The 10,749-nt window shown below is 40.9% G+C and overlaps 2 protein-coding genes across 5 annotated transcripts in view; one reads left to right on the plus strand and one right to left on the minus strand.

Annotated features, from left to right (window-relative positions):
* LOC131689480 (zwei Ig domain protein zig-8) overlaps positions 1–10,749 on the minus strand; it is a 748,220-nt gene that overhangs the window by 600,980 nt on the left and 136,491 nt on the right. The gene's annotated exons all lie outside the window — the stretch shown is intronic.
* Positions 4,624–6,200, plus strand: LOC131688300 (hepatitis A virus cellular receptor 1-like; the record flags this gene model as incomplete). Its single annotated transcript, XM_058972501.1, has 4 exons — positions 4,624–4,680; positions 5,198–5,254; positions 5,656–6,042; positions 6,144–6,200. Coding segments are annotated over 4 exons (558 nt in total), but the record flags the coding sequence as incomplete, so codon positions are not given.

Raw genomic sequence — 10,749 nt, forward strand, 5'->3', positions numbered from 1 at the left:
TGGAAGCTGGCCATTTTTATTGCCTTTCTAACTGGTTAGAACCGAGTGTGCCCGGTTGGTTATTTTGCATCATTAGTCCTTGCAGGGGCAACAGGGCGTGTGCCAGCCATGGTCAGTGTACGGTAGTAGAAGAGTCCAGTAGTTTGTGCTGGCGAAACGAGTTACCTATACGGTCCTCCCCACCAGCGCACACCATCGGACCCCCCAGGTACCCGGGTATGTGACAGAGAATTAATTGAATCATTTGAATTTTAATTTGAAATTTAAATTAATTGAAATTGATTGCGGGCTATTGTTGGGTGCCTTCGCCTAGTGTAGTTTCGGGTGGTGCCATAGAATCGGAACCGACATTCGATTTGCGCTTGCTGGTACCTATATGCATATGTCACGAATATACGTAGTTAGGTGCACCATTCCCATCCGGTGTTTGCATTGCGCGTTAGAATGGATTGGAACAAAAGGTTAGGTCCGGAAAAAACGGGTTTGTGTTTTAGAACCAGCGGGGAGGAATGGTGATGATGTTTGATGTGATTCAGTGCCACATGCTGGAATCACTTTTTGCTGAAATGGCTACAGCAATGCAAATTTTAGAAACACATTTGTTTTCAATTTCGAAATAAAATTTGTTTCGGGCAATGGAGACGTATAAGGGGCGGTGAATGTGAGCAATTGCACATATTGTAAAATCATAAATTTTTGAGAAACACTTTGAATTATGTTTGATGTATCACTAGATTAATGATCAGAGAAAAATTATTTCTTGCATGCGGACATCATTCGATATCTGCCACAGTACCTGTGAACTCATATATTGTTTCGTTTTGGAGCTTGAGTCTATCTGATAGTCAAGTCGGTCAGCCAAATACTGATCAGACGAAGTCGAAATGCAAATACACAAAAGGTTTTTATTCCAAGTTTTTCCTTAGGAAGTAATATTGTGGAATGAATAATTTGTTTTAGTACACTATACCTACAAAAGTCAGGGAATTTAATTTACAGTTTTTAACGCATTCGTGACTGCCGAAGAATTTGTTCATCAACAGGAACAAATTTCTTCTCTGGCTAGGTACATTTTCGCTTTAAATGGATATACCGTTTTTACAGCACCCACAATATCTATATTGACAAGTTTCGATGGAATGTACTGTTTGAAAGCACAACAGCTACGAGATGGAACAAGCTGCTCGAAGCTGTCTAGTTTTCATCCGGCAAATAACATTTTCTTCCAATCGTGCACATCAAGGCTGTCTAGAGGCTACTCTGGTTACAATGGCTTAATTTATTGACAGACCCTTCTATATACCTACTTAATTGAATCTTGATATTGATTCAATTGTTGAAAAGGAATCATGTTGGGTCCGTTCGTTAAAGCAATAACAACCTTCATATTAAGCAACTGAATAGTGCCTTGATAGAAATGAGCGAATCGAGAGAGCAGAAGCCTGTTTTAACCCCCAAAGCCAACTGATGATCGAAATGTGATAGAAAATAAATTGCCTTTTTCGGAAAACGCACTTTTTAGATTCTCCGCTGAATATCATTTTAGCTATTCCATCCTCCGGGATAACGACTGCATGTCGAGCTCACTGCCACGCGGAATAAATCATAAATTCATGAACAAAAAGTCACGATTTCGTGAACTGAACGACTTACGAAAACTGTGACCAAGTTCCTGAAATTATGCATAAAAAACCTCATATTCATGAAACGAGTGATTGTTTTAGAATTCATGACACTTTATTCACGATTATGGGAACAATTTTCTTCCGTGCAGTATTTAAGCCTTTTTCTTGACACTCGGAAATATGCTTACTTCAATCTCTTTTATTAACTACTTAGAGTGAGTCAATCTTTTTCCTTTTTGTATTGTAACGACATTTACTTTGCAAGGGACTGGAAGATTTGAAATAATTTACAATGTTAAGGGCCATAGCACTCAAGGAAGAGCAAGGAGAACCGACAACATAAGTCATTAAGGGACTTTACGCTTGTCCGTACATGCCGCAGACTCAGATGATTCGCATTAAATGCCAAAATATCATGACTGTTGCAGAAGACAAAGAGTTAAGTTAACGACGCTGAATCCTTCCTGATAAAGACTCGACACGTCAATCGTTTGTTTACCATTTATCTATCAGTGTCATTCTAATCGAGCACGAGACCTGTCAATGTTATTCCAATCTAACAGAAGACTTGTCAAATGTTGTAATCTAATGAATGAATTTTGGAAAGTATTGTGATAGTGAGTTAAAATATTTTGAATAAATTTCTGAATCGAATCTCTAAGGCAACATAAAACATATAACTTTTATCATTACGGTGTCTTCTAAAAGTTGCTTCAACCATTGCAGCTATCCGTAATGTGGTAATTTTTTGGTAAACTACAGAACTGGACCCATTCCGCACGAATGTCGTAGTTTACCAGGAAGCGAAAAAACCAATATTTTTAAAACCAGCGGTAGTTTTATTGGTACAAAACATCACAAAACACTTCATGATGAAAAAATTACCGACGTTACAACTCTGCGGTAACTAGTATAATAGTCGACTGAAGTTAACGCTCTAACAGTGGTGCTAGTTTGCAGAAAATAACGTTGCCAAACCGTTTTATTTTGTGGAGATAAGATGGCGAGTCTTTATTGAATAATTCAGCGTCTTTAGGTTAAGTCACCGGGAAACTCTAAGCTTGACCCTATTCCACGCTTTTCTAAACATTCTTCTTTCAACTCCTTGCTCTTCCTTGAGTACTATGGCCCTTAATATTGAAAAATGTTTAACAACTTCCAGTTCCTTGTTTATTAGATGTGGTTACAATATAAAAAGCTTACTTTAACGTCCGTGCCCCATTGCCATACAAGGCAACAGGGAGTATCTGCGATTCACCCACAGAATTCTATCTGCCCGAAAAGGCCATCTGGCCGAAAGGGCATATGGCCGAAAAGGCCAAAGGTCACCTCGCCGAAAAGGCCATCTGGCCGAAAAGGTCATCAATCTGGCCGAAAAGGTCATCTGGTCTAAAAGGCTATCAGGTCGAAAAGGCCATCCGTCCTCCAGTCTTCCACAGACGTCCAGTCTTCCACAGCCGTCTAGTCTTCCACAGTCTTCAAGCCTTCCACAGTCTTCCAGTCCTCCACAGTCTTCCAGTCTTCTATAGCCTTCCAGTTTTCCACAGTCTTCCAGTCTTTCACAGTCTTCCAGTCCTTCACAGAATTCCAGTCCTTCACAGTATTCCAGTCCTTCACAGTCTTCCAGTATTCCAGTCTTCCACCGCCTTTCACTGTTTTCCACAGTTTTCCACAGACTTCCACAGTCTTCCACAGTCTTCCACAGTCTTCCACAGTTTTCCACAGTTTTCCACAGTCTTCCACAGTCTTCCACAGTCTTCCACAGTCTTCCACAGTCTTCCACAGTTTTCCACAGTTTTCCACAGTCTTCCACAGTCTTCCACAGTCTTCCTCAGTCTTCCACAGTCTTCCACAGTCTTCCAGTCTTCCACAATCTTCAAGTATTCCACAGTCTTCCAGTCTTCCACAGTCTTCCAGTCTTCCACAGTCTTCCACAGTCTTCCACAGTCTTCCACAGTTTTCCACAGTCTTCCACAGTCTTCCACAGTCTTCCACAGTCTTCCACAGTCTTCCACAGTCTTCCACAGTCTTCCACAGTCTTCCACAGTCTTCCACAGTCTTCCACAGTTTTCCACAGTTTTCCACAGTTTTCCACGGTCATACACAGTCTTCCACAGTCTTCCACAGTCTTCTACAGTCTTCCACAGTCTTTCACTGTTTTCCACAGTCTTCCACAGTTTTCAACAGTCTTCCACGGTCTTCCACAGTCTTCCACAGTTTTCCACAGTCTTCCACAGTCTTCCACAGTCTTCCACAGTCTTCCACAGTCTTCCACAGTCTTCCACAGTCTTCCACAGTTTTCCACAGTTTTCCACAGTTTTCCACAGTCTTCCACAGTCTTTCACTGTTTTCCACAGTCTTCCACAGTTTTCAACAGTCTTCCACGGTCTTCCACAGTCTTCCACAGTTTTCCACAGTCTTCCACAGTCTTCCACAGTCTTCCACAGTCTTCCACAGTCTTCCACAGTCTTCCACAGTCTTCCACAGTCTTCCACAGTCTTCCGCAGTTTTCCACAGTTTCCACAGTTTTCCACAGTCTTCCACAGTCTTCCACAGCCTTCCACAGTCTTCCACAGTCTTCCACAGTTTTCCACAGTCTTCCACAGTCTTCCACAGTCTTCCGCAGTCTTCCTCAGTCTTCCACAGTCTTCCACAGGCTTCCACAGTCTTCCACAGTCTTCCACAGTATTCCACAGTCTTCCAGTCTTCCACAGTCTTCCAGTCTTCCACAGTCTTCCACAGTCTTCCACAGTCTTCCACAGTCTTCCACAGTCTTCCACAGTCTTCCACAGTCTTCCACAGTCTTCCACAGTTTTCCACAGTTTTCCACAGTCTGCCACAGTCTTCCACAGTCTTCCACAGTTTTCCACAGTTTTCCACAGTCTTCCACAGTCTTCCACAGCCTTCCGCAGTCTTCCAGTCTTCCACAGTCTTCCAGTATTCCACAGTTTTCCAGTCTTCCACAGTCCTCCAGTCTTCCACAGTCTTCCACAGTCTTCCACAGTCTTCCAGTCTTCCAGAGTCTTCCAGTATTCCACAGTCTTCCAGTCTTCCACAGTCCTCCAGTCTTCCACAGTCTTCCACAGTTTTCCACAGTCTTCCACAGTCTTCCACAGTCTTTCACAGTCTTCCACAGTCTTCCACAGTCTTCCACAGTCTTCCACAGTCTTCCACAGTCTTCCACAGTATTCCACAGTCTTCCACAGTCTTCCACAGTCTTCCACAGTTTTCCACAGTCTTCCACGGTCATACACAGTCTTCCACAGTCTTCTACAGTCTTCCACAGTCTTTCACTGTTTTCCACAGTCTTCCACAGTTTTCAACAGTCTTCCACGGTCTTCCACAGTCTTCCACAGTTTTCCACAGTCTTCCACAGTCTTCCACAGCCTTCCACAGTTTTCCACAGTCTTCCAGTCTTCCACAGTCCACCAGTCTTCCACAGTTTTCCACAGTCTTCCACAGTCTTCCACAGGCTTCCACAGTCTTCCACAGTCTTCCACAGTATTCCACAGTCTTCCAGTCTTCCACAGTCTTCCAGTCTTCCACAGTCTTCCACAGTCTTCCACAGTCTTCCACAGTCTTCCAGTCTTCCACAGTCTTCCAGTATTCCACAGTCTTCCAGTCTTCCACAGTCCTCCAGTCTTCCACAGTCTTCCACAGTTTTCCACAGTCTTCCACAGTCTTCCACAGTCTTTCACAGTCTTCCACAGTCTTCCACAGTCTTCCACAGTCTTCCACAGTCTTCCACAGTCTTCCACAGTCTTCCACAGTCTTCCACAGTCTTCCACAGTCTTCCACAGTTTTCCACAGTCTTCCACGGTCATACACAGTCTTCCACAGTCTTCTACAGTCTTCCACAGTCTTTCACTGTTTTCCACAGTCTTCCACAGTTTTCAACAGTCTTCCACGGTCTTCCACAGTCTTCCACAGTTTTCCACAGTCTTCCACAGTCTTCCACAGCCTTCCACAGTTTTCCACAGTCTTCCAGTCTTCCACAGTCCTCCAGTCTTCCACAGTCTTCCACAGTCTTCCACAGTCTTCCAGTCTTCCACAGTCTTCCAGTATTCCACAGTCTTCCAGTCTTCCACAGTCCTCCAGTCTTCCACAGTCTGCCACAGTTTTCCACAGTATTCCACAGTCTTCCACAGTCTTTCACAGTCTTCCACAGTCTTCCACAGTCTTCCACAGTCTTCCACAGTCTTCCACAGTCTTCCACAGTCTTCCACAGTCTTCCACAGTCTTCCACAGTCTTCCACAGTCTTCCACAGTCTTCCACAGTCTTCCACAGTTTTCCACAGTCTTCCACGGTCATACACAGTCTTCCACAGTCTTCTACAGTCTTCCACAGTCTTTCACTGTTTTCCACAGTCTTCCACAGTTTTCAACAGTCTTCCACGGTCTTCCACAGTCTTCCACAGTTTTCCACAGTCTTCCACAGTCTTCCACAGTCTTCCACAGCCTTCCACAGTTTTCCACAGTCTTCCAGTCTTCCACAGTCCTCCAGTCTTCCACAGTCTTCCACAGTCTTCCAGTCTTCCACAGTCTTCCAGTATTCCACAGTCTTCCAGTCTTCCACAGTCCTCCAGTCTTCCACAGTCTGCCACAGTTTTCCACAGTATTCCACAGTCTTCCACAGTCTTCCACAGCCTTCCACAGTCTTCCACAGTCTTCCACAGTCTTCCACAGTCTTCCACAGTCTTCCGCAGTCTTCAACTGTCTTCTACGGTCTTCCACTGTCTTCTACTGTCTTCCATAGTCTTCCACAGTCTTTCATAGTCTTCCACAGTCTTCCACAGCCTTCCACCGTCTTCCACAGTCTTCCACAGTCTTCCACAGTCTTTTACAGTCTTTTACAGTCTTCCACAGTCTTCCGCAGTCTTCCAGTTTTCCACAGTCTTTCAGTCTTTCACAGTCTTCCAGTCTTCTACAGTCTTCCAGTCTTTCAGTCTTCCAATCTTCCATAGTCTTCCAGTCCTTCAGTCTTCCATAGTCTTCCAGTCCTTCAGTCTTCCATAGTCTTCCAGTCTTCCACATTCTTCCGCCGTCTTCCAGTCTTTCACAGTCTTCCAATCTTCCACAGTCTTTCAGTCTTCCAGTGTTTCACAGTCTTCCACAGTCTTCCAGTTCTCCATAGTCTTCCAGTCTTCCAATCTTCCAGTCTTCCAGTCTTCGACAGTCTTCCAGTTTTCCAGTCTTCATTCAAGTTAGTTATGAATATATACAAAATTCGTTACTGATACTTTGTGCATGTATCAAGAAGCTAGCAGTTGAAAAATTGGATTCTGAGATGATTACAATTTTCATTGGTTTAGTTTTCGATAAAAATACGCTGAAAGAAAAATAAAAATTAGGACAATGAAATTTTTTTTCTACAAATAACTTTTTTTTCCTTAAAAGTACCCAAACCCATTTTTTGACGGTAGGTAGAGAACATAATTTCCTATCTTGGAACAAAATTTCATCCAAATCAAAGATGGTTTTTTTTAATCGCCTTCAAATTTTTAAAGTCGATTTTTTTAGTTCAGGAATATATGAAGATTTATTTCAATGTTTTTATTTAAACATTTTGACTAGTTTTGTGAAAATCACTCCTTCAATATTTTTTGTAGTATTTGTCATTTTAAGATTACAATAGCCGTTTGAAAAAAAATGGTAAAAACAGTTTGACCTTTTTCAAAAGACAGTCTAGATCATTTTTGAAAAAACAATGTATACAAAGTGGCTTTTGTGTCAAAGTTTTCATGTACAGAAAGTTTCATTACAATCTGAGAGGGTGCTGCCAACATTTGTTCGAGTTGGCGCAAAATTCGTCAAATGCTTTTTCGTGTTTGAAATGATAAACAAATAATTCACTTTTACATTTACACGAATTACTTTTAAAAAAAGCATAATTTCGCGAATTAATGGAAAACTATTGAAAACAAAATTCCAAATATCCCGAAAACTGTTGCATTTGCGAAGATTTTCGAGTAATGCGTTTTGATTTTGATAAAATTACAGTTTGGTCGGTTAATTAGTATGAAATTAAAAAAAATAGTTGTAAAGTTATTGGGGACATACGGCCGAGACCAATCTCAAAAAGGCCTAAGCCTTGCACACTCGATGGAACACGAAGCCAGAGAAAAAACTCAACCGATCACTTCGAGTGATTGAGCCGATCTGTTTTTTAAAGTACTTAAGATTAAATTAGAAAAAAATAGCTTAGCAGTCATCCAAATATAACGAGTTTTAATTTCTAAAGATTGATTCCTAGCGTAATCTGCACAAATCTTCGTGAAAATGATCTCGACAATTTTGCTGACATGTCGTCTATCTATCTATCACTGAAAACAGACCTCATCAAACTCTATTTTTTTATTGCACAGTTTTCTTGTGGTCATTGATATTAGATCGAAGAAATATAAATACAGAACAGCTCATGTTAAAAACAAGGAAAATATCAACAGAACATTTAATAATTACAAATGTTGTAAACATTATAATGAATTGCCAATATTTAATTTAAAACTAAACATCACATTCGTTATTGATTAGTTTCCATCTACGGTTTTCTTTATTATGATTATTCAAACAAACAGAGTGGTATTCGGTCTAATTACTCATTCGGTTAAATGACGTTCGTCCAATCGGCATTCGGGTCAATCGACAATTTGGCCAAATGGCTTTCAAGTCAGGCATTCGGCCAAACAGCATTCGGCTAAATGACCCATTCTGCCAATCTGCCAATCGATCATGTCAGTCTAATGGTAGTCGGCCAAACGACATCCGTCTAAATGTCTAAATGACATCTTGCAGATGATATCATTACTGCTAGCTATGGGATAACTTGATGATAGGGGAAAATGTAAAATGACGTCAAACTGATATCTGACTAAGCTACTAGTATCAATTTGAGGCATATAATAGAGCAAGCTGGAATTTTATCGAACACTGAATACTTTGTCTTCCATCTTAATAGTTATGATGTTGGAATAATTCAGTAAATGGATTTCGTAGCAATCAGTTATCCAGACTTATATACGGAAGGAAAATGTATTAGTACGGTCAGGTTCAATTTATGAAGGAATTCAACATATCAGCTGGCACTTTCAATCTATGAATCTGAGAATGTTGTATCAGTTGCGTTTTAAAAAAATAAGTTTTAAAAAGTTGTTAAGATTTATTCACTAAAATCATTTTATGGAGACGCGTAGTGTTTTGTTAAAAAACCCAGTTGAGCGAAAATATGGATTGACATAAAAAATGCTCAAAACTGCACCTAGCAGATTGTTTTTGTTTTACAAAAACTGATTGAATCAATTGAAACTCCCGCTCGCTGTGAACTAAAATTCCAATCACACAATCCATTTTCGTTACCATGTTTTTACGAATTTATTACTAATCCAAACCAAAACCGCATCCACCGGTCCATGCGGCATCGGATTGGATTAGAGCGAATCGAAAAATACGTTTCGTCAGCTTTTTTTTTTGCTCCACCACCGCAAACAAAAACAAAAAGGCTTACCACCAGATCTCTCGCCTGTCGGTCAATCTAATGCTTGCAATCCCTCCGGTACGGCCCCGCTCATCAGATCGGACTTTTTGCGTCATTCATGTATGTATATGCACGAACGAATGAATGAACATGTATTTTATGTGCAGACATCAACCAAACAAAAAATGGCACAAAGAGAGCCGCATATCCCCGTCACTCGCAATGGCCCGAAATGGAACGAATCGCCACGGCGGCTATGGAAGGTTATGCAAAAATTTGAATAATTGATTATTCATTCTCTTGTTTGAACGCTGGCTGGCTTGCTGACGGTGGGTGTTCGGTTCGCTTCATCGGAGACCACTTGGAGCCACCCCCCATTTCTGGTTTATTCAAAACCGGGAGGATTCTGTTGAAATGAATGCTGTAGGCAAAATGTGCGGCAATGATTCTCTCTGTGTGGAGGTCGTCTGTGGTCAGGACAAAATTTGCCTTCGGAGGAACCGGTAAAAGTTTGCCGAAAGAAAGCAAACCGACGACGTCCGAAAAGGCAAGAAATTATTTTCCAGCAAATGAGAATGTTTTTCTTCGGCTGGGCGACGGACGGGATGAAATTCTAATCAGGCTGTTTTTCTTCTGGGAAAACTGGGGGTATTATTAGGGAGGTTTATTTTGAACAAACATAAATATTGAATCATAATTTTGTGCTTCACCTTCCTCTGATGCGTACTGTTTTTCGGCTTATTAATTTTACGTTCGCAAAATGTTAGCTATTATTTGCAATGTCATACCAGGCGACGTAATCTTTAATGCTTACTTATACAGAATCCCACATGAATTGTACTACTAGTGAAACACTGAATCCTAAAAATAGATTTGGACGGAGTAGAATTGAAATAGATACATGAGGTTCACATGGTTTCACGAATTGCTCCCAAAACTTTGTCCTATTATCCCAGAAGAAGCGATTTTTCAAAACTTGAAAAAATCAATTAGAACTTCTTCTGACAAGTAATACTAATTTAATTATTTTTTCTTACAAATGGTATATCCTACGCAAGACATGTTTTACGATTCCAAAAAAAAAACATCGAGAGATGCTTCCTTCAGTGCAAGGTAAAAAGGTCGAAGCCTGATTGGAAGGAAAAACATAATTACAATAAATTAAAAACTTTTGCTCACGACCCGTTACTAATACAAGGTCAGTGAATCTTTCTTCGCATTCCTTAACCAGAGAGAAGGCCAAGAGGATAGTATGGAAGATTAGTCCCAAAACTTTCACGTTATTTAATATTCCACGAAGGGAGTGATGTTTGGCCCTAAAATACAATTATAATTAGTAAGCAACGCGAAGAGCTACCGCAGTCCAAGGTTGGACCGGTTTAAAAGGTTTCATGTTTCATTGCCATATTCAGCCAGTAAAGCGTGCCCGGAAATTCCAAGTACCGAGTTATACTTTCACTGTAGCCAGTTTCAAACTATATTTTGGAGCCGAAATAAGCAAGAGATCGGATGAAAGTTATTTCTTAGTTTAAGCTGCTTGAAAAAAAATTGGAAGAGAATTCTTAGCAGAGAAGAAGCTGTGCCGGAAGTGGCCGGCAAAGAGTTTATATTATTATAAGAATGCACACTTTGAAAGTGCTTAGTTTTTCG

The sequence above is a fragment of the Topomyia yanbarensis genome, chromosome 3 (assembly GCF_030247195.1).
Source record: "Topomyia yanbarensis strain Yona2022 chromosome 3, ASM3024719v1, whole genome shotgun sequence".
Lineage (NCBI taxonomy): Eukaryota > Metazoa > Arthropoda > Insecta > Diptera > Culicidae > Topomyia > Topomyia yanbarensis.